This window comes from Salvelinus namaycush, chromosome 4 (genome assembly GCF_016432855.1).
Source record: "Salvelinus namaycush isolate Seneca chromosome 4, SaNama_1.0, whole genome shotgun sequence".
NCBI lineage: Eukaryota > Metazoa > Chordata > Actinopteri > Salmoniformes > Salmonidae > Salvelinus > Salvelinus namaycush.
Genome location: NC_052310.1, coordinates 80,190,297 through 80,210,166, shown reverse-complemented (window position 1 = coordinate 80,210,166; position 19,870 = coordinate 80,190,297). Strand labels below are relative to the sequence as shown.

General features: G+C 46.8%; 2 protein-coding genes across 2 annotated transcripts in view; both read left to right on the top strand.

Moving 5' to 3' along the window:
- The window catches only part of LOC120046020 (neurexin-1a-like), a 683,076-nt gene that overhangs the window by 231,757 nt on the left and 431,449 nt on the right, over positions 1-19,870 (top strand). The gene's annotated exons all lie outside the window — the stretch shown is intronic.
- Positions 6,192-8,318, top strand: LOC120045304 (thrombospondin-2-like). The gene is made up of 3 exons (XM_038990184.1): positions 6,192-6,271; positions 7,420-7,979; positions 8,208-8,318. Exons 1-3 carry the CDS (start codon positions 6,208-6,210, stop codon positions 8,316-8,318), a joined length of 735 nt encoding a protein of 244 aa, XP_038846112.1. The 5' UTR covers positions 6,192-6,207.

Here is a 19,870-nt window from a genome sequence, read left to right as displayed (position 1 = left end):
TGGGGCTGGGGGGATGGGAGGTTGGGAGTAGAGACATGTTGGCTGGGTGGGGCTGGGGGGATGGGAGGTTGGGAGTGGAGACATGTTGGCTGGATGGGGTTGGGGGAATGGGGGGTTGGGAGTGGAGACATGTTGGCTGGGTGGGGCTGGGGGGATGGGAGGTTGGGAGTGGAGACATGTTGGCTGGGTGGGGCTGGGGGGATGGGAGGTTGGAGCGGAGACATGTTGGCTGGGTGGGGCTGGGGGGATGGGAGGTTGGGAGTGGAGACATGTTGGCTGGGTGGGGCTGGGGGAATGGGGGGTTGGGAGTGGAGACATGTTGGCTGGGTGGGGCTGGGGGGATGGGAGGTTGGGAGTGGAGACATGTTGGCTGGGTGGGGCTGGGGGGATGGGAGGTTGGGAGTGGAGACATGTGGGCTGGGTGGGGTTGGGGGGATGGGAGGTTGGGAGGTTGGGAGTGGAGACATGTTGGCTGGGTGGGGCTGGGGGGATGGGGAGGTTGGGAGTGGAGACATGTTGGCTGGGTGGGGCTGGGGGGGATGGGAGGTTGGGAGTGGAGACATGTTGGCTGGGTGGGGCTGGGGGGATGGGGAGGTTGGGAGTGGAGACATGTTGGCTGGGTGGGGCTGGGGGAATGGGGAGGTTGGGGGAAGAGACATGTTGGCTGGGTGGGGTTGGGGGGATGGGGAGGTTGGGGGAAGAGACATGTTGGCTGGGTGGGGTTGGGGGAATGGGATGGGAGGTTGGGAGTGGAGACATGTTGGCTGGGTGGGGCTGGGGGAATGGGGGGTTGGGAGTGGAGACATGTTGGCTGGGAGGGGCTGGGGGGATGGGAGGTTGGGAGTGGAGACATGTTGGCTGGGTGGGGCTGGGGGGATGGGAGGTTGGGAGCGGAGACATGTTGGCTGGGTGGGGCTGGGGGGATGGGAGGTTGGGAGTGGAGACATGTTGGCTGGGTGGGGCTGGGGGGATGGGAGGTTGGGGTGGAGACATGTTGGCTGGGTGGGGTTGGGGGAATGGGGGGTTGGGAGTGGAGACATGTTGGCTGGGTGGGGCTGGGGGGATGGGAGGTTGGGAGTGGAGACATGTTGGCTGGGTGGGGCTGGGGGGATGGGAGGTTGGGAGTGGAGACATGTGGGCTGGGTGGGGTTGGGGGGATGGGAGGTTGGGAGGTTGGGAGTGGAGACATGTTGGCTGGGTGGGGCTGGGGGGATGGGAGGTTGGGAGTGGAGACATGTGGGCTGGGTGGGGTTGGGGGGATGGGAGGTTGGGAGTGGAGACATGTTGGCTGGGTGGGGTTGGGGGGGATGGGAGGTTGGGAGTGGAGACATGTTGGCTGGGTGGGGCTGGGGGAATGGGAGGTTGGGAGTGGAGACATGTTGGCTGGGTGGGGTTGGGGGGATGGGATGGGAGGTTGGGTGTGGAGACATGTTGGCTGGGTGGGGTTGGGGGGATGGGAGGTTGGGAGTGGAGACATGTTGGCTGGGTGGGGCTGGGGGGATGGGAGGTTGGGGTGGAGACATGTTGGCTGGGTGGGGCTGGGGGGATGGGAGGTTGGGAGTGGAGACATGTTGGCTGGGTGGGGCTGGGGGGATGGGAGGTTGGGAGTGGAGACATGTTGGCTGGGTGGGGCTGGGGGGATGGGAGGTTGGGAGTGGAGACATGTTGGCTGGGTGGGGCTGGGGGGATGGGAGGTTGGGGTGGAGACATGTTGGCTGGGTGGAGTTGGGGGGATGGGAGGTTGGGAGTGGAGACATGTTGGCTGGGTGGGGTTGGGGGAATGGGATGGGATGGGAGGTTGGGAGTGGAGAAATGTTGGCTGGGTGGGGCTGGGGGGATGGGAGGTTGGGAGTGGAGACATGTTAGCTGGGTGGGGCTGGGGGGATGAGAAGTTGGGAGCGGAGACATGTTGCCTGGGTGGGGCTGGGGGGATGAGAGGTTGGGAGTGGAGACATGTTGGCTGGGTGGGGCTGGGGGAATGGAAGGTTGGGGTGGAGACATGTTGGCTGGGTGGGGCTGGGGGGATGGGAGGTTGGGAGTGGAGACATGTTGGCTGGGTGGGGCTGGGGGGATGGGAGGTTGGGAGTGGAGACATGTTGGCTGGGTGGGGCTGGGGGGATGGGAGGTTGGGAGTGGAGACATGTTGGCTGGGTGGGGCTGGGTGGATGAGAGGTTGGGAGTGGAGACATGTTGGCTGGGTGGGGCTGGGGGGATGGGAGGTTGGGAGTGGAGACATGTTGGCTGGGTGGGGTTGGGGGGATGGGAGGTTGGGGGAAGAGACATGTTGGCTGGGTGGGGCTGGGGGGATGGGAGGTTGGGAGTGGAGACATGTTGGCTGGGTGGGGTTGGGGGGGATGGGAGGTTGGGGTGGAGACATGTTGGCTGGGTGGGGTTGGGGGGATGGGAGGTTGGGAATGGAGACATGTTGGCTGGGTGGGGCTGGGGGAATGGGATGGGATGGGAGGTTGGGAGTGGAGACATGTTGGCTGGGTGGGGCTGGGGGGATGGGAGGTTGGGAGTGGAGACATGTTGGCTGGGTGGGGCTGGGAGGATGGGAGGTTGGGGGAAGAGACATGTTGGCTGGGTGGGGTTGGGGGAATGAGATCGGAGGTTGGGGTGGAGACCCACTTCTTTTTTCTTTTTTTTTACCTGTATAGACTGAATGTATTTTTACTTCATCTTTATAATATGATCCAATTGATCAATACTGTAGTTATGTAACATTTTCTCTCCTCCCCATGGCATAATTTGTTGAACTGCAGAAAACTTGCTATAAAACTGCTAAAATGTCTCTCTGCACCATGGTAAAATGAGTAGAATTGCATGAAATGTGTTATAAAACTGCAACATTTTAATTTTCTCTCCACCCCATGGCAAAATGTGTAGAACTGCAGGAAACGTGCTTTAAAACTGCAACATTTTCTCTATGCCCCATGGCAAAATGTGTAAAATTGCAGGAAATTAAAACAGACATGTTTTCTCTGCTGTCAAGAGGGGGCCACTAATAAGATTTCACCTGCTTGTTGGGGTCATCCCAACCAAGGGCCCCCAAAAGGCTATGGGTAAGACTAAGAGTAAACTGCAACCTTTCTAGAGAGCACCTGGCAAATGCAGGGGCATCAATCAATTTGTATTTACTGGCATTCTGTGTGGAAACGGTGGCATGCCAAAGACTGGCTGGATTCATATATCCTTTGATTGGAATAATATGCCTATAACTGACTAGTGTACTAAAATGCTAGAAACATGCTAGAAACCAACACCTCAAAAACATGACTAAGACTGACATACTTGGCTACTCTTTCCTTATTAGAACATTCCTCAGTTATTACTGCCCTATTGGCTATTTTGGTAAGCTACTGTCCGTTCTATTCCCTGCGTATTGTTCCTGTCAAAATAAGACAAGGACGTCTCCAAATGACGCGCGCTTCATCTATCTCCATCTATTGTTTGTTTTATGACCCCTTTCCATGAGCCAACCGAAACCCCAGGAACGAAGGAATGTCAGTGGAATATACGAGTCATTCCTATCTGACAACATAGAGGGGAGCAGAAGTAGAAGGGAACTACTTATTTCCAGACCAGATACAGTCTTACTTGCCAGCAACGCGGGAGCATCCAAATTCCTAAAAACACACAACAGCCAGCGAGTCGGTCGCGGTCGGTCGTTTTAACCCTCAAAATTCAAGTCAGTCTGAACAGCCAGTGTCCTAAATGACATTCTGTAAATGATCACGCGACACATCGCTAGAGGATCACTATTCCCCCATCAGTAAGCAGCGCGTTGTGTCTCGCCCATGTACGGATCATAGTGGATCAGTGTGAATTGCTGACTTTATTTTGGTGCCTAAAGGTGATATTTAACGAATGACAAATTATTAGGCTATAGGTTACAGATATTATCTAAATTTGACAAACGAATGTTACAGAAGCCACATTAATTCACTGTACACTTTAATAGGCATCGGTGAACTATAGCCTAATATATTGAATGCTGGTGGTCTGGTCTGATTAAAAAGTAGAACAAATCCTATACTGTAGTTTGAATAGGTAGGCTGCAGTTGATGTGCTTGCCTTAAGATTTGTTAAAATTCCGAGCTATTAAATAAACTGGACAGAAAAACGTGTGCGTTAAAGTTTTTGGAACGTTTTGAAAAATACTGCACTCCAAAGACTATATGTTATAGAGCGGATATATTTTTAATTTACAGCCACATGGAAACCGTGACCAAGCTTTGCGCTCCCAGACAGAGGAGTGTCCAGAACATGTTGAATGGGGTGCCGCTTTAAACAGATATAAGCAAATTACGCTATCAGAACGGAATTATGTAATTCCGCTTTAGAAATTGGATCCAAACATTGTTGAATGGGGTGGGCAAGGTGGGGCACAGACCCAGTTTAGGGGGGCCATAGCATGTTTAACCTTAATCGATGCATGGTGGGTTTTAAAATATATAATTATGATGGGTCAACGCATTAAATACTTCAGCTTAGGTTTGGTTAAAATAATTCATAAATCATTTCCAAAAGTCTTGTTACAGTGTTTGCATTAAATGTCAGAATTCTAAGTAAGGGTATTAGCATACAACAGTAAATTCAATTGAAGTGCCATCCAGAGTGCGAATTATACCGTGAATTGTATGTGTGAACGCACTTGCGCGTGCACAAATAGTTTTTATGGCTTTATAGTAAAGACATGAAATTTAACACAAAATGTATTAACTTTTAATTTGTCATGAACACAACCAGTCATGATGTTTTCATCTGATTGTCAAACAAAGTCACTTCAAAATGTAGGTTAACTAGGTTACTTGCGCATGTTCGTCTACTCCAAAATATATCCAGCATCCAAACAGTGCACTCAGCACCCGCCATTTGAATGGAAAGAGACATCTATTACTAACACCATAAGTGTAATGACATTCAGCCTACAGAGTTTCGTGTATTCATGGATGCCCAAAATGTTTAACCCCAAATACAAATTAACAAACGTATTAAATGATTTGTGATTTACTAGGGTGGCCAATCAGAATTCAGGGGGCCACCCTGGGCGGCCACCCTGGGCCACCACCTGGGCACACCACTGCTCCCAGACCTAAAAGCCAGCGCAAGCCTCACATCCGACCTCGCTATCGCGTTTTCTCTATCAATAACTCCTCCCCGAAACCCGATTCCGTTGGAACTTCGGTAATGAAGTGGGCTTGATAGAGAGGTTGGATTGGGGAACGAGAGAGCGCGAGGGAGGGGCCCCGGGACCGGTAAATGCCGCTTTAAACAGATATAAGCAAATTACGCTATCAGAACGGAATTATGTAATTCCGCTTTAGAAATTTAATCCAAACATTTCATACTTAAACTTGACTGACAGGGTCGTAGTGAGGAGTATATAGGAGGGAGGGAGACTGGTGCCTAAGCCACTATCGCTCAAGTCCTCCCTACATAATGTAGATCTAGTGAAGTAAACCAAGCGGACTTTACATTTTACGCACCAGGTTACAGGAGTTATTCCGTTTTCATTACACTATTCATATTTATTTGAAAAATATATTTGTTATAACCTTCTTTTTTATTATTGGATATCTAACGGATTTTTTTTAAGGGAATTTGCACTTTCACCCGGTAAATTGTTGCATTCCAATGTGCATGGGGATTTTTTTTGCATTTTCAAAAACAATCAGCAATGTTGCCATACGTTTCAAATGTACTGCTAGTCAGAATAATTTAGTTAAAGAATGTAGCACACTTATATTTTGCTATGTGATTGATTTGTTTTGTTAAACGTTATGCATTTGCAGAAAGGTTGTTTTAGAAGTACTGTATAATTGTTTCCCAATAGCCTATAACAGCCCACATACAGTATGTGCACGTTGTAAGGTGTAATGTATGTATTGTATCTTCCTCGATAAACCTGTGTTAGTTTTGGAGACAGTTAGGCTCCTTCGTAGCGGTGCTGTTGTTGAAGCAGATCTGTGGATTTGACGTTAGGTTGTAATGGCTTGGCTGAACTTCACTATTCACAGTTGCAATGGACTTGGTGTCGCTTTGTGACAGCTGAGCAGAGAGCGAATAAAAAATAGATAGCCTACAAAGATTTTACAATTTTACTTATCAGATAGTCATTACAATCGTGATGAAGTTAACAACTTTAAATTTGCGGTTTCCCTGGATAATAATCAGCGTTTGTGTCTCTTGTGTTTTGAAGGAGATATGATACTCAGAAGTCTCAACTTGCTGCCGATTTTATTACTTTGCTCCTCAGCGCTACCTCAAGGTAAATCTACTTATGCATAAAGTTTATACGGCTTTTCATCATCATTATCATAACCTCAATGCCATTTCATGTTTATTGTTAAATAATGATGTGATTGATGTATGTTTCATGCTAATTAGATTTTTTTAAATGAATCATGAGTGAATATGATACTGTCACTTTTTCTTGTGCATGAAAGCATACCCAGTTAAGTTATAGCCAGGGCTCTCCAACCCTGTTCCTGGAGATTTTAATACCAACCCTGTTAATGGAGAGCTACCATTCTGTAGATTTTAACTCCAACCCTGTTCCTGGAGAGCTACCGTCCTGTAGATTTTAACTCCAACCCTGTTCATGGAGAGCTACTATTCTGTAGATTTTAACTCCAAACCTGTTCCTGGAGAGCTACCGTCCTGTAGATTTTAACTCCAACCCTGTTCATGGAGAGCTACCATCCTGTAGATTTTTTAGCTCCAAACCTAATCTAGCACACCTGATTCTAATAATTAGATGATTGATAAACCGAATCAAGTTAGTTACAACTGGGGTTGGAACAAAACCTACAGGAGAGTCGCTCTCCAGGACAGCCAGGTCACCCATGATACAAGTCAGTGTTCAACGTCGTCCATCTATGTCTGAGATGTCGGGAGACGATGTGGTAACCACCCACTAGGGACGTTGTTACCTTCAAGTAGGTTTCAGTTTTCCTAGGGTATGGCGGATGGGTATAAGCATCTGTCTCTGATTCTAAAGGTTGCAAGTTTGAATCCAGCGATAGAAAGTTGTTGTTTATATTTTTGTTTTAAGCCTATCTCAACCTTAACCCTTACCTTAACCATTTGGATTTTGGGGTTAATGCCCTAACCTTAAACATTCCTAAACCTAATCCTAACCTTAAAAATTCAGAGTTAATGCCTAAACTTAGACTTTTGAAAATGTGACGTCTGCAACAACTTCGAAATTTGACTATTGAGAAACATGGATGAACGTCTAATTCTGATGTGAGACTTTGAGAGCTGGTTTTAGCAGGAACAGGGTTGGAGAGCCCTGCTATAGACTTAGTTATAATCACTTGGTCAGATTTTCTTAGAATGCTTTGCTGTTTCATCAAGCTAATTGGCTGTACACGTTCTCCTCTCCCTATCGATCCCCTGTATGACTGATTGAAGATGGCGAGGTCACATCGGATGACGACACAACATTTGACCTGTTTGATATTAGCGGTATCACACGCAAGACTCTGGGCGCCAAGCAATTCCGCGGCCAAGACACAGACAACCCTGCTTACCGCTTCATCCGCTTCGACCATTTGCCCTCAGTGAGCGCGCCCGTGCTCAAACAGATGCTTCAGCAAATCCAGAACAATGAGGGCTTCGTGTTTGTGGCCAGCATGCGCCAGGACCGCGGATCGCGGGGAACCCTCATCGCATTGGATGGCGCCAACGGCCAGCGGCAGTTTGAAATAGTCTCCAACGGCCGCGCCAACACACTGGACCTTGTCTACTGGGTGGACGGCTCCCAAAATGTTGTCTCCTTCGAGGATGTTGACCTGTCCGACTCGCAGTGGAAGAATATCACACTTCATGTTCATGGCGAAAACGCAAATCTGTTTGTGGGCTGCAGTCTCATCGACAGCTTCATCTTGGATGAGCCGTTCTACGAGCACCTGCAGGCGGAGGGGAACCGAATGTTCGTCGCTAAGGGATCCATCCGTGAAAACCACTTCAGGGTAAGATTTACTTTTGTCCAGAAAAGTAGTGCACCAGATATAGGGAATAGGACACCATTTCAGATCTTGCCCCTTAAGTCATTCTGCATCTAATGTTAGCCAATAAGAATAACTCATTCTGTATTTTTTTTACTTGACATACAAGCTCAAGGTAAATGAATAGTAAAGAAGTTGTTCCTAGCTGCTAGTCCAATGTGACACATAACAGCCTCTTGTCTTTTCACACAGGGGTTACTGCAGAACGTTCGCTTCTTGTTCGACACATCCGTGGATGACGTTCTTAGGAACAAGGGCTGTGAAGTCACTAAGCCAGGTAAGAGACAGTTGGATTTTGGCTAACATTACTGTACTGGTCGTGTTCATTAGGCACCAAATGGAGAAAAAAACAGTTTGAAACAATGAGGGACTACCTGGATTTATCCATTGAGAGACAATTGTTTCTGTTAAACAGGAACGGACTACCTGGACTTGTCCAGGAAAGGATCATTTTAGTTTTCCATTGCAAAAAAATAGTAGGATGTTTTCTGTTGCGTACCCTAAGAACATGCCCCTGTAGTTTAGATAGACTGAGACCTACCAATAGGGGGCAATATGATATGTAGGTCTAAATATATTTCAAGGACATAATCTCAAATCTCATGCTGTATTATGTTACAGCAACTGTCCTTTATTAACCTTTTCTCAAACCGGTGTGTGCTGTTAGCCAACTGTTATGGTCCTTGTCATCCCAAGTTTGGCAACATAGAATGATCATAGAAATGGCCAAGACAGCACAAACAGATCTGGGACCAAGCTGGTCCTTTTTAGGGATCTGTGCTATTGTTTTCATGCTCTGAATATTCTGATGACGTGACCTCAATTCGTCATTCCCGACCTGCTTCAAACTCCCTTTTAAGCCCCATCCAACGCAGATGTGACTGAACAATCCATCCTGCTGCCTTACTGGCTGCATCCCAAATGGCACCCTATTTCCTATTTAGTGCACTTCCTTGGTCACAAGTACTGCACTACATAGGGAATCAGCGGGAATAGGGTGCCATTTGTGACGTAGACACAGTCACATGCAACCTCTTACAGCTCTGTGGTTCTGCATTTAATTTAGATAAAACCATATCACATTTCCCCAACAGACCCAACCACTTAAAAATAAGGAGTTCTTCCTTATTTCCTTTGTGTCTGGTTCTATCACTTTTTGGGGTCTTTCATTTTAGTGGGTCATAGAAAGATTGCAGATGTGGAGACATCTGACAGTATTACATCATGTTAACGGAAATCACTGTGTCAGTGTGGTGGCGTGAGGTCAACCTGTGTGTGTGTGTGTGTGTGTGTGTGTGTCTGTGTGTGTGTGTCTGTGTGTGTGTGTGTGTCTGTGTGTGTGGTGTTGTGTGTGTGTGTGTGTGTGTGTGTGTGTGTGTGTGTGTGTGTGTGTGTGTGTGTGTGTGTGTGCGTGCTGCGGTCGAACAAACAAAAGGAGATACAGACGCTAACATTTGTTTCCATTGACAGTGGACTGGCTGGGTAATGATGGGGAGGATAACAGAAGGGTAATGATGGGGAGGATAACAGAAGGGTAATGATGGGTGAGAAAAACAGAAGGGTATTGATGGGGGAGGATAACAGAAGGGTGATGATGGGTGAGGAAAACAGAAGGGTATTGATGGGGGAGGATAACAGAAGGGTGATGATGGGTGAGGAAAACAGAAGGGTAATGATGGGGGAGGAAAACAGAAGGGTCATGATGGGGGAGGATAACAGAAGGGTGATGATGGGTGAGGAAAACAGAAGGATCATGATGGGGGAGGATAACAGAAGGGTAATGATGGGGGAGGAAAACAGAAGGGTAATGATGGGGGAGGATAACAGCAGGGTATTGATGGGGGAGGATAACAGAAGGGTAATGATGGGGGAGGATAACAGAAGCGTATTGATGGGGGAGGAAACAGAAGAGTAATGATGGGGGAGGAAAATAAAAGAGTAATGATGGGGGAGGAAAACAGAAGGGTAATGTGGGGGATGATGGGGATGATACAGATTGGTAATGAGGGGGGAGGAAAACAGAAGGGTATTGATGGGGGAGGAAAACAGAAGGGTAATGATGGGTGAGGAAAACAGAAGGGTATTGATGGGGGAGGATAACAGAAGGGTAATGATGGGGGAGGATAACAGAAGGGTAATGATGGGGGAGGAAAACAGAAGGGTATTGATGGGGGAGGAAAACAGAAGGGTAATGATGGGTGAGGAAAACAGAAGAGTAATGATGGGGGAGGATAACAGCAGGGTATTTATGGGGAGGATAACAGAAGGGTAATGATGGGGGAGGATAACAGAAGGGTATTGATGGGGGAGGATAACAGAAGGGTAATGATGGGGGAGGAAAACAGAAGGGTATTGATGGGGGAGGATAACAGAAGGGTAATGATGGGGGAGGATAACAGAAGGGTAATGATGGGGGAGGAAAACAGAAGGGTAATGATGGGTGAGGAAAACAGAAGGGTAATGATGGGTGAGGAAAACAGAAGGGTAATGATGGGGGAGGATAACAGAAGGGTATTGATGGGGGAGGAAAACAGAAGGGTAATGATGGGTGAGGAAAACAGAAGGGTATTGATGGGGGAGGATAACAGAAGGGTAATGATGGGGGAGGATAACAGAAGGGTAATGATGGGGGAGGAAAACAGAAGGGTAATGATGGGGGAGGATAACAGAAGGGTCATGATGGGGGAGGAAAACAGAAGGGTAATGATGGGGGAGGATAACAGAAGGGTAATGATGGGGGAGGATAACAGAAGGGTCATGATGGGGGAGGAAAACAGAAGGGTAATGATGGGGGAGGAAAACAGAAGGGTAATGATGGGGGAGGATAACAGCAGGGTATTGATGGGGGAGGATAACAGAAGGGTAATGATGGGGGAGGATAACAGAAGCGTATTGATGGGGGAGGAAAACAGAAGAGTAATGATGGGGGAGGAAAATAAAAGAGTAATGATGGGGGAGGAAAACAGAAGGGTAATGATGGGGGATGATGGGGGATGATAACAGATTGGTAATGATGGGGGAGGAAAACAGAAGGGTATTGATGGGGGAGGAAAACAGAAGGGTAATGATGGGGGAGGAAAACAGAAGGGTAATGATGGGGGAGGATAACAGAAGGGTGATGATGGGGGAGGAAAACAGAAGGGTGATGATGGGGGAGGAAAACAGAAGGGTATTGATGGGGGAGGATAACAGCAGGGTATTATGGGGGGAGAAAACGAAGGGTAATGATGGGGGAGGATAACAGAAGGGTAATGATGGGGAGGATAACAGAAGGGTCATGATGGGGGAGGAAAACAGAAGGGTATTGATGGGGAGGATAACAGATTGGTAATGATGGGGGAGGAAAACAGGAGGGTATTGATGGGGGAGGAAAACAGAAGGGTAATGATGGGGGAGGAAAACAGAAGAGTAATGATGGGGGATGATAACAGAAGGGTATTGATGGGGGAGGAAAACAGAAGGGTAATGATGGGGGAGGAAAACAGAAGGGTAATGATGGGGGAGGAAAACAGAAGGGTATTGATGGGGGAGGATAACAGATTGGTAATGATGGGGGAGGATAACAGAAGAGTAATGATGGGGGAGGAAAACAGAAGGGTGATGATGGGTGAGAAAACAGAAGGGTAATGATGGGGGAGGAAAACAGAAGGGTATTGATGGGGGAGATACAGAAGGGTAATAATGGGGGAGGAAAATAAAGAGTAATGATGGGGGAGGATACAGAAGGGTATTGATGGGGGGATAACAGAAGGGTAATGATGGGGAGGAAAACAGAAGGGTAATGATGGGGGAGGATAACAGAAGGGTATTGATGGGGGAGGATAACAGAAGGTAATGATGGGGAAGGAAAACAGAAGGGTATTGATGGGGGAGGATAACAGAAGGGTATTGATGGGGGAGGATAACAGAAGGGTAATGATGGGGAAGGAAAACAGAAGGGTAATGATGGGGGAGGAAAACAGAAGGGTGATGATGGGTGAGAAAAACAGAAGGGTATTGATGGGGGAGGATAACAGAAGGGTATTGATGGGGGAGGAAAACAGAAGGGTATTGATGGGGGAGGATAACAGAAGGGTAATGATGGGTGAGAAAAACAGAAGGGTATTGATGGGGGAGGATAACAGAAGGGTAATGATGGGTGAGAAAAACAGAAGGGTAATGATGGGGGATGAAAACAGATTGGTAATGATGGGGGAGGAAAACAGAAGAGTAATGATGGGGAAGGAAAACAGAAGAGTAATGATGGGGAAGGAAAACAGATTGGTAATGATGGGGGAGGAAACCAGAAGAGTAATGATGGGGGAGGAAAACAGATTGGTAATGATGGGGGAGGAAAACAGAAGAGTAATGATGGGGGGAGAAAAACAGATTGGTAATGATGGGGGAGGAAAACAGAAGAGTAATGATGGGGGAGGAAAACAGATTGGTAATGATGGGGGAGGAAAACAGAAGAGTAATGATGGGGGGAGAAAAACAGAAGAGAAAGCCAAATACTATGCTGGAAGGAGTAGGGACTGGGAGTTTCCACTTTCCCTCATGAACACACACAGGATATTAGCCTCTCTGCTACTGAAGCTGGGTATGGGGCCCTGTAATCCTCAGTAGGGTCTTCTGAGAAGGTCCAGAAACCCCAGGGTGCGTGTGTGTGCGTGCGTGTGCGCGTGTGTGTGCGTGTGCGTGTGTGTGTGTGTGTGTGTGTGTGGCTCCACTGTTGACACAAGTGTGCTTCCATTCTAACTGAGTGAGCAGATTTTATGTTTGACAAATGTCACCGAGGCTTCCCAGTGAGTCACTGGAAAAAGCTTAGATGCTCCTACCAGCAAAGGTCTGACCCTGGTTCAGAAAGCTCTAATGTTAGCTCAAAAGTCACTCATAAAATAAATTATAAAAATTAAAACTGCCACGTTGTTAAGTTAACGACAAGCATTTGAAATATCTTATGTTTCTTCCCCCCTATCTCAATCAAAAAAAGAGAGGAAAAAATGGAAAGAGGAGAGGAAAGAGGACAGGAAGAGGAGAGGAAAGAGGAGAGGAAAGAAGGGAAAGAGGAGAGGAAAGAGGAGAGGAAAGAAGGGAAAGAGGAGAGGAAAGGAGTCATGAATCAACCAGATCCACATACATGTTTTAAAGGCATACACACACACACACACACATAGCAACAGCTGGAAACATATTTGGAAGATTTGCATGAGTCCACCAGACTTTAGGGGGGGAAAGGAAGTAAAACATCTTTGTCCAATTTGGCCGCAGTGGGACATCTTGTGGTTAAACAGGGACAGCCTGACTTGGACCTAGCCTGATTTACAGCCCCTAACCACCAATTAATCTCTGACCATTTACATGGCTGACCCAGAGACAACTACTGCACATGTCTAATGGCACACACACACACACACACACACACACACACACACACACACACACACACACACACACACACACACACACACACACACACACACACACACACACACACACACACACCTGGCTGGAGATGCTGCGTTCCTCAGGCCTTTCCTCACCAGGACCCCCAATCTGACACACCAGTCTGTGGCCACTCATCAACATAATGTTCTATCGAGTTTATCATGTTTAAGCAGCACAACTGTTAAGCAGATGTATGTTATATCTATGGACAGTTTATCATGTTGTAGGACTTCCTAATAGTCTGTCACTTGTAGTGAGACCTTTGTGATCCATTAAAACCACAGGATTATGAGTGAGACAACGTGGATCATAGAAGAGATGCATATTGCATAGTGATTGTAAACTGTAGGGACTGTTGACACAATACAAAAGAAAGCAAGTGGTCATAACAAAAGCATTATCTGTGTCTATGATAAAATGGTCATAACAAAAGCATTATCTGTGTCCATGATAAAATGGTCATAACAAAAGCATTATCTGTGTCTATCATACAATGGTCATAACAAAAGCATTATCTGTGGCCATGAAACAAACAAAGCATGCAAAAAATAGAGCAGAAAAACCTAGTCTTGCCATAAGTGTTGGCTTGACAGCACAGACAGACATGACCATAAGAGTTGGCAAGACAGCACAGACAGACATGAACATATGATGACCAGGATCAGTGTCAGTGTGTTGGACATGAACAGAATCAGTGTCAGTGTGTTGGACATGATGACCAGAATCAGCGTCAGTGTGTTGGACATGATGATCAAAATCAGTGTCAGTGTGTTGGACATAACCATAATCAGTGTCAGTGTTTTGGACATGATGACCAGAATCAGTGTCAGTGTGTTGGACATGATGACCAGGATCAGTGTCAATGTGCTGGACATGATGACCAGAATCAGTGTCAGTGTGTTGGACATGATGACCAGGATCAGTGTCAGTTTGTTGGACATGATGACCAGGATCGGTGTCAGTGTGTTGGACATGATGACCAGAATCTGTGTCAGTGTGTTGGACATCATGACCAGGATCAGTGTCAGTGTGTTGGACATGATGACCCGGATCATTGTCAGTGTGATAGACATGATTACCAGGCTCTGTGTCACTGTGTTGGACATGACCAGGCTCAGTGTCAGAGTGTTGGACATGACCAGAATCAGTGTCAGTGTGTTGGACATGATGACCCGGATCATTGTCAGTGTGATAGACATGATTACCAGGCTCTGTGTCACTGTGTTGGACATGACCAGGCTCAGTGTCAGAGTGTTGGACATGACCAGAATCAGTCTCAGTGTGTTGGACATGATGACCAGGATCAGTGTCAGTGTGTTGGACATGTTGAACAGAATCAGTGTCAGTGTGTTGGACATGATGACCAGGATCAGTGTCAGTGTGTTGGACATGATGACCGGATCAGGTCAGTGTTGGACATGAAACCAGATCAGTCAGTGTGTTGGACATGAACAGAATCAGTGTCAGTGTGTTGGACATGATGACCAGGATCAGTGTCAGTGTGTTGGACACGACCAGGCTCAGTGTCAGTGTGTTGGACATGATCAGGCTCAGTGTCAGTGTGTTGGACATGAGGACCAGGATCAGTGTCAGTGTGTTGGACATGATGACCAGGATCAGTGTCAGTGTCTTGGACATGATGACCAGGATCAGTGACAGTGTGTTGGACATGATGACAAGGATCAGTGTCAGTGTCTTGGACATGATGACCAGGATCAGTGTCAGTGTGTTGGACATGATGACCAGGATCAGTGACAGTGTGTTGGACATGATGACAAGGATCATTGTCAGTGTGTTGGACATGATTTACCAGGCTTTGTGTCAGTGTGTTGGACATGATGACCAGGTTCAGTGTCAGTGTGTTGGACATGAACAGAATCAGTGTCAGTGTGTTGGACATGATGACAAGGATCATTGTCAGTGTGTTGGACATGATTTACCAGGCTTTGTGTCAGTGTGTTGGACATGATGACCAGGATCCGTGTCAGTGTGTTGGACATGATGACCAGAATCTGTGTCAGTGTGTTGGACATGATGACCAGGATCAGTGTCAGTGTGTTGGACATGAACAGAATCCGTGTCAGTGTGTTGGACATGATGACCAGAATCAGCGTCAGTGTGTTGGACATGATGATCAAAATCAGTGTCAGTGTGTTGGACATAACCATAATCAGTGTCATTGTTTTTGGACATGATGACCAAGAATCAGTGTCAGTGTGTTGGAACTGATGACCAGGATCAGTGTCAATGTGATGGACATGATGACCAGAATCAGTGTCAGTGTGTGACATGATGACCAGGATCAGTGTCAGTTTGTTGGACATGAGACCAGGATGGTGTCATGTGTGTTGGACATGTGAACCAGAATCTGTGTCAGTGTGTTGGACATCATGACCAGGATCAGTGTCAGTGTGTTGGACATGATGACCCGGATCATTGTCAGTGTGATGACATGATTACCAGGCTCGTGTCACTGTGTGGACATACCAGGCTCGTGTCAGAGTGTTGGACATGACCAGAATCAGTCTCAGTGTGTTGGACATGATGACCTAGGATCGTGTCAGTGTGTGTTGGACATGATGACCAGGATCAGTGTCAGTGTGTTGCTGATGACCAGGATCAGTGTCAGTGTGTTGGACCGACCAGGCTCAGTGTCAGTGTGTTGGACTGATCAGGCTCAGTGTCATTGTGTTGGACATGAGACCAGGATCAGTGTCAGTGTGTTGGACATGATGACCAGGATCAGTGTCAGTGTCTTGGACATGATGACCAGGATCAGTGACAGTGTGTTGGACATGATGACAAGGATCAGTGTCAGTGTCTTGGACATGATGACCAGGATCAGTGTCAGTGTGTTGGACATGATGACCAGGATCAGTGACAGTGTGTTGGACATGATGACAAGGATCATTGTCAGTGTGTTGGACATGATTTACCAGGCTTTGTGTCAGTGTGTTGGACATGATGACCAGGTTCAGTGTCAGTGTGTTGGACATGAACAGAATCAGTGTCAGTGTGTTGGACATGATGACCAGGATCATTGTCAGTGTATTGGACATGATTTACCAGGCTTTGTGTCAGTGTGTTGGACATGATGACCAGGATCCGTGTCAGTGTGTTGGACATGATGACCAGAATCTGTGTCAGTGTGTTGGACATGATGACCAGGATCAGTGTCAGTGTGTTGGACATGATGACCAGGATCATTGTCAGTGTGATGGACATGATTACCAGGCTCTGTGTCAGTGTGTTGGACATGATGACCAGGATCAGTGTCAGTGTGCTGGATATGATGACCAGGATCATTGTCAGTGTGATGGACATTAATACCAGGCTCTGTGTCAGTGTGTTGGACATTAGCAGGTTCATTGTCAGTGTGTTGGACATGAACAGAATCAGTGTCAGTGTGTTGGACATGATGGTCAAAATCAGTGTCAGTGTGTTGGACATGATGACCAGGATCAGTGTCAGTGTCAGTGTGTTGGACATGATGACCAGAATCAGTGTCAGTGTGTTGGACATGAACAGAATCAGTGTCAGTGTGTTGGACATGAACAAAATCAGTGTCAGTGTGTTGGACATGATGACCAGGATCAGTGTCAGTGTGTTGGACATGAGGACCAGAATCTGTGTCAGTGTCTTGGATATGATGACCAGGATCAGTGTCAGTGTGTTGGACATGAACAGAATCAGTGTCAGTGTGTTGGACATGAACAAAATCAGTGTCAGTGTGTTGGACATGATGACCAGGATCAGTGTCAGTGTGTTGGACATGAGGACCAGAATCTGTGTCAGTGTCTTGGATATGATGACCAGGATCAGAATCAGTGTCAGTGTGTTGGACATGAACAGAATCAGTGTCAGTGTGTTGGACATGAACAAAATAGTGTCGTGTGTTGGACATGATGACCAGGATCAGTGTCAGTGTGTGGACATGAGGACCATGAATCTGTGTCAGTGTCTTGGATATGATGACCAGGATCGTGTCAGTGTGTTGGACTTGAACAGAATCAGTGTCATGTGTTGGACATGAACAAAATCGTGTCAGTGTGTTGGACATGATGGACCAGATCAGGTCAGTGTGTTGGACATGAGGACCAGAATCTGTGTCAGTGTCTTGGATATGATGACCAGGATCAGAATCAGTGTCAGTGTGTTGGACATGAACAGAATCAGTGTCAGTGTGTTGGACATGAACAAAATCAGTGTCAGTGTGTTGGACATGATGACCAGGATCAGTGTCAGTGTGTTGGACATGATGACCAGGATCATTGTCAGTGTCTTGGATATGATGACCAGGATCACTGTCAGTGTGTTGGGCATGATGACCAGGATCAGTGTCAGTGTGTTGGACATGATGACCAGGATCAGTGACAGTGGGTTGGACATGATGACAAGGATCATTGTCAGTGTGTTGGACATGATTTACCAGGCTTTGTGACAGTGTGTTGGACATGATTTACCAGGCTTTGTGTCAGTGTGTTGGACATGATGACCAGGATCAGTGTCAGTGTGTTGGACATGATGACCAGCATCAGTGTCAGTGTGTTGGACATGATCAAAATCAGTGTCAGTGTGTTAGTGTGTTGGACATGATGACCATAATCAGTGTCAGTGTTTTGGACATGATGACCAGAATCAGTGTCAGTGTTTTGGACATGGCTGGCAGAATCAGTGTCAGTGTTTTGGACATGGTGACCAGAATCAGTGGTCAGTGTGTTGGACATGATGACAGCGATCAGTGTCAGCTGTGCTGGTAGTGACCAGGATCATTGTCAGTGGATGACATTAATACCAGGTTCATTGTTCAGTGTGTTGGACTTGACAAAATCACCCCCCCCGTGTCAGTATGTGGAATGATGGCTCAAAAAATACAGTGTCAGTGTGTTGGACATGACAATAATCAGTTGTCAGTGTGTTGGACATTTGAGGATCAGGCGTCAGTGGTGTTACATGTCAGAGATCAGTGTCAGTGTGTTGGACCATACAATGTGTGGTGTATGACCAGAATCCAGGTTCCAGTGTGTTGGCATGAAACAAATCAGTGTCAGTGTGTTAAAAGGACATGAAGACAAGGAATCATGTCAGTGTGTGGACATGATACAATCAGTGTCATGCCGTGACAGTGGAATGGACAGGATTAGTCAGTGTGGGACATGATAGACCAGGCTGGGACAGGTGTGGACAGTGACACGGATACAGTGCAGTGGTACAGGAATGACCAGGACCAGTGTCGTGTGTTGGACTTGAACAGAATTCAGTGTCAGTGTGTTGACATGATGCACAAGATACTTGTCAGTGGGTTGGACATGATTTACAGGTTTGTTCAGTGTTTGGACATAGATGACCAGGATCAGTGTCAGGGTGTGGACATATGACCAGAATCTGTTGCTCATGTGGTTGGACATGATCAAAATCAGTGTCAGTGTTTGGATGATGCCAATAATCAGTGTCAAGTGTTTTGTGACAGATGACAGAATCCAGTGTATGTGTGTTGTACATGATACCAGAATCAGTGTCAGTAAGTTCGACCATGATGACAAAAACGAATCAGTGTCAGTGTGTTGGACATGAATGACCAGGCATCAGTGTCAGTGTGTTGGACATGATGACCAGAACAGTGTCAGTGTTGTTGGACATGATGCACAGATTAGTGGCCAGTGTGTTGGACATGATGACTAGAATCAGTGTCAGTGTGTTGGACATGATGACAGGATCAGGTCAGTTTCAGTGTGTTTGGACATTGAGTACCAGAATGCAGTGTCAGTGTGTTGGACATGAAAACCAGAATCAGTGTCCAGTGTGTTGGACAATGACACAAAATCAGTATGTCAGGTGTTGGACATGAACAAAATCAGTGTCAGTGTGTTGGACATGATGACAGGATCATTGTCAAGTTGTGTGGACATGATTTACCAGGCTTTGTGACAGTGTGTTGGACATGATGACCAGGATCAGTGTCAGTGTGTTGGACAGGATGACCAGACCAAGTGTCGGTGTTGATGAACGACATCCAGTGTCAGTGTGTTGAACATGATGACAAGGATATGTCAGTGTGATTGGACATAGATTTTACCAGGCTTGTGTCAGTGTGTTGGGACATTTTTTTTTGATGACTAGGATCCAGTGTCCAGTGTGTTGGGACATGATGACCAGAATCTGTGTACAGTGTGTTTGGACATGATCAAAAATCAGTGTCCCGTGTGTTGGGACACTGATGACCAAATCGTGTCAGGTTTTTGGACATGATGACCAGAATCAGTGTTAGTGTGTTGGAACATGAATGACCAGAATCAGTGTTCGTAAGTTGGACATGATGACCAGAATCAGTGTCAGTGTGTTGGACATGATGACCAGGATCCAGTGTCAGTGGTGTTGGACATTTTCACTTGATGACCAGAATCAGTGTCAGTGTGTTGGACATGATG

Excerpts from the sequence above, each read along its gene's own strand:
- LOC120045304 (XM_038990184.1), top strand. The coding sequence starts at position 6,208 with ATGATACTCAGAAGTCTCAACTTGCTGCCGATTTTATTACTTTGCTCC. Across the intron at positions 6,272-7,419 it reads CTCCTCAGCGCTACCTCAAG|ATGGCGAGGTCACATCGGAT; the intron begins GTAAATCTACTT and ends GACTGATTGAAG. Across the intron at positions 7,980-8,207 it reads TCCGTGAAAACCACTTCAGG|GGGTTACTGCAGAACGTTCG; the intron begins GTAAGATTTACT and ends CTTTTCACACAG.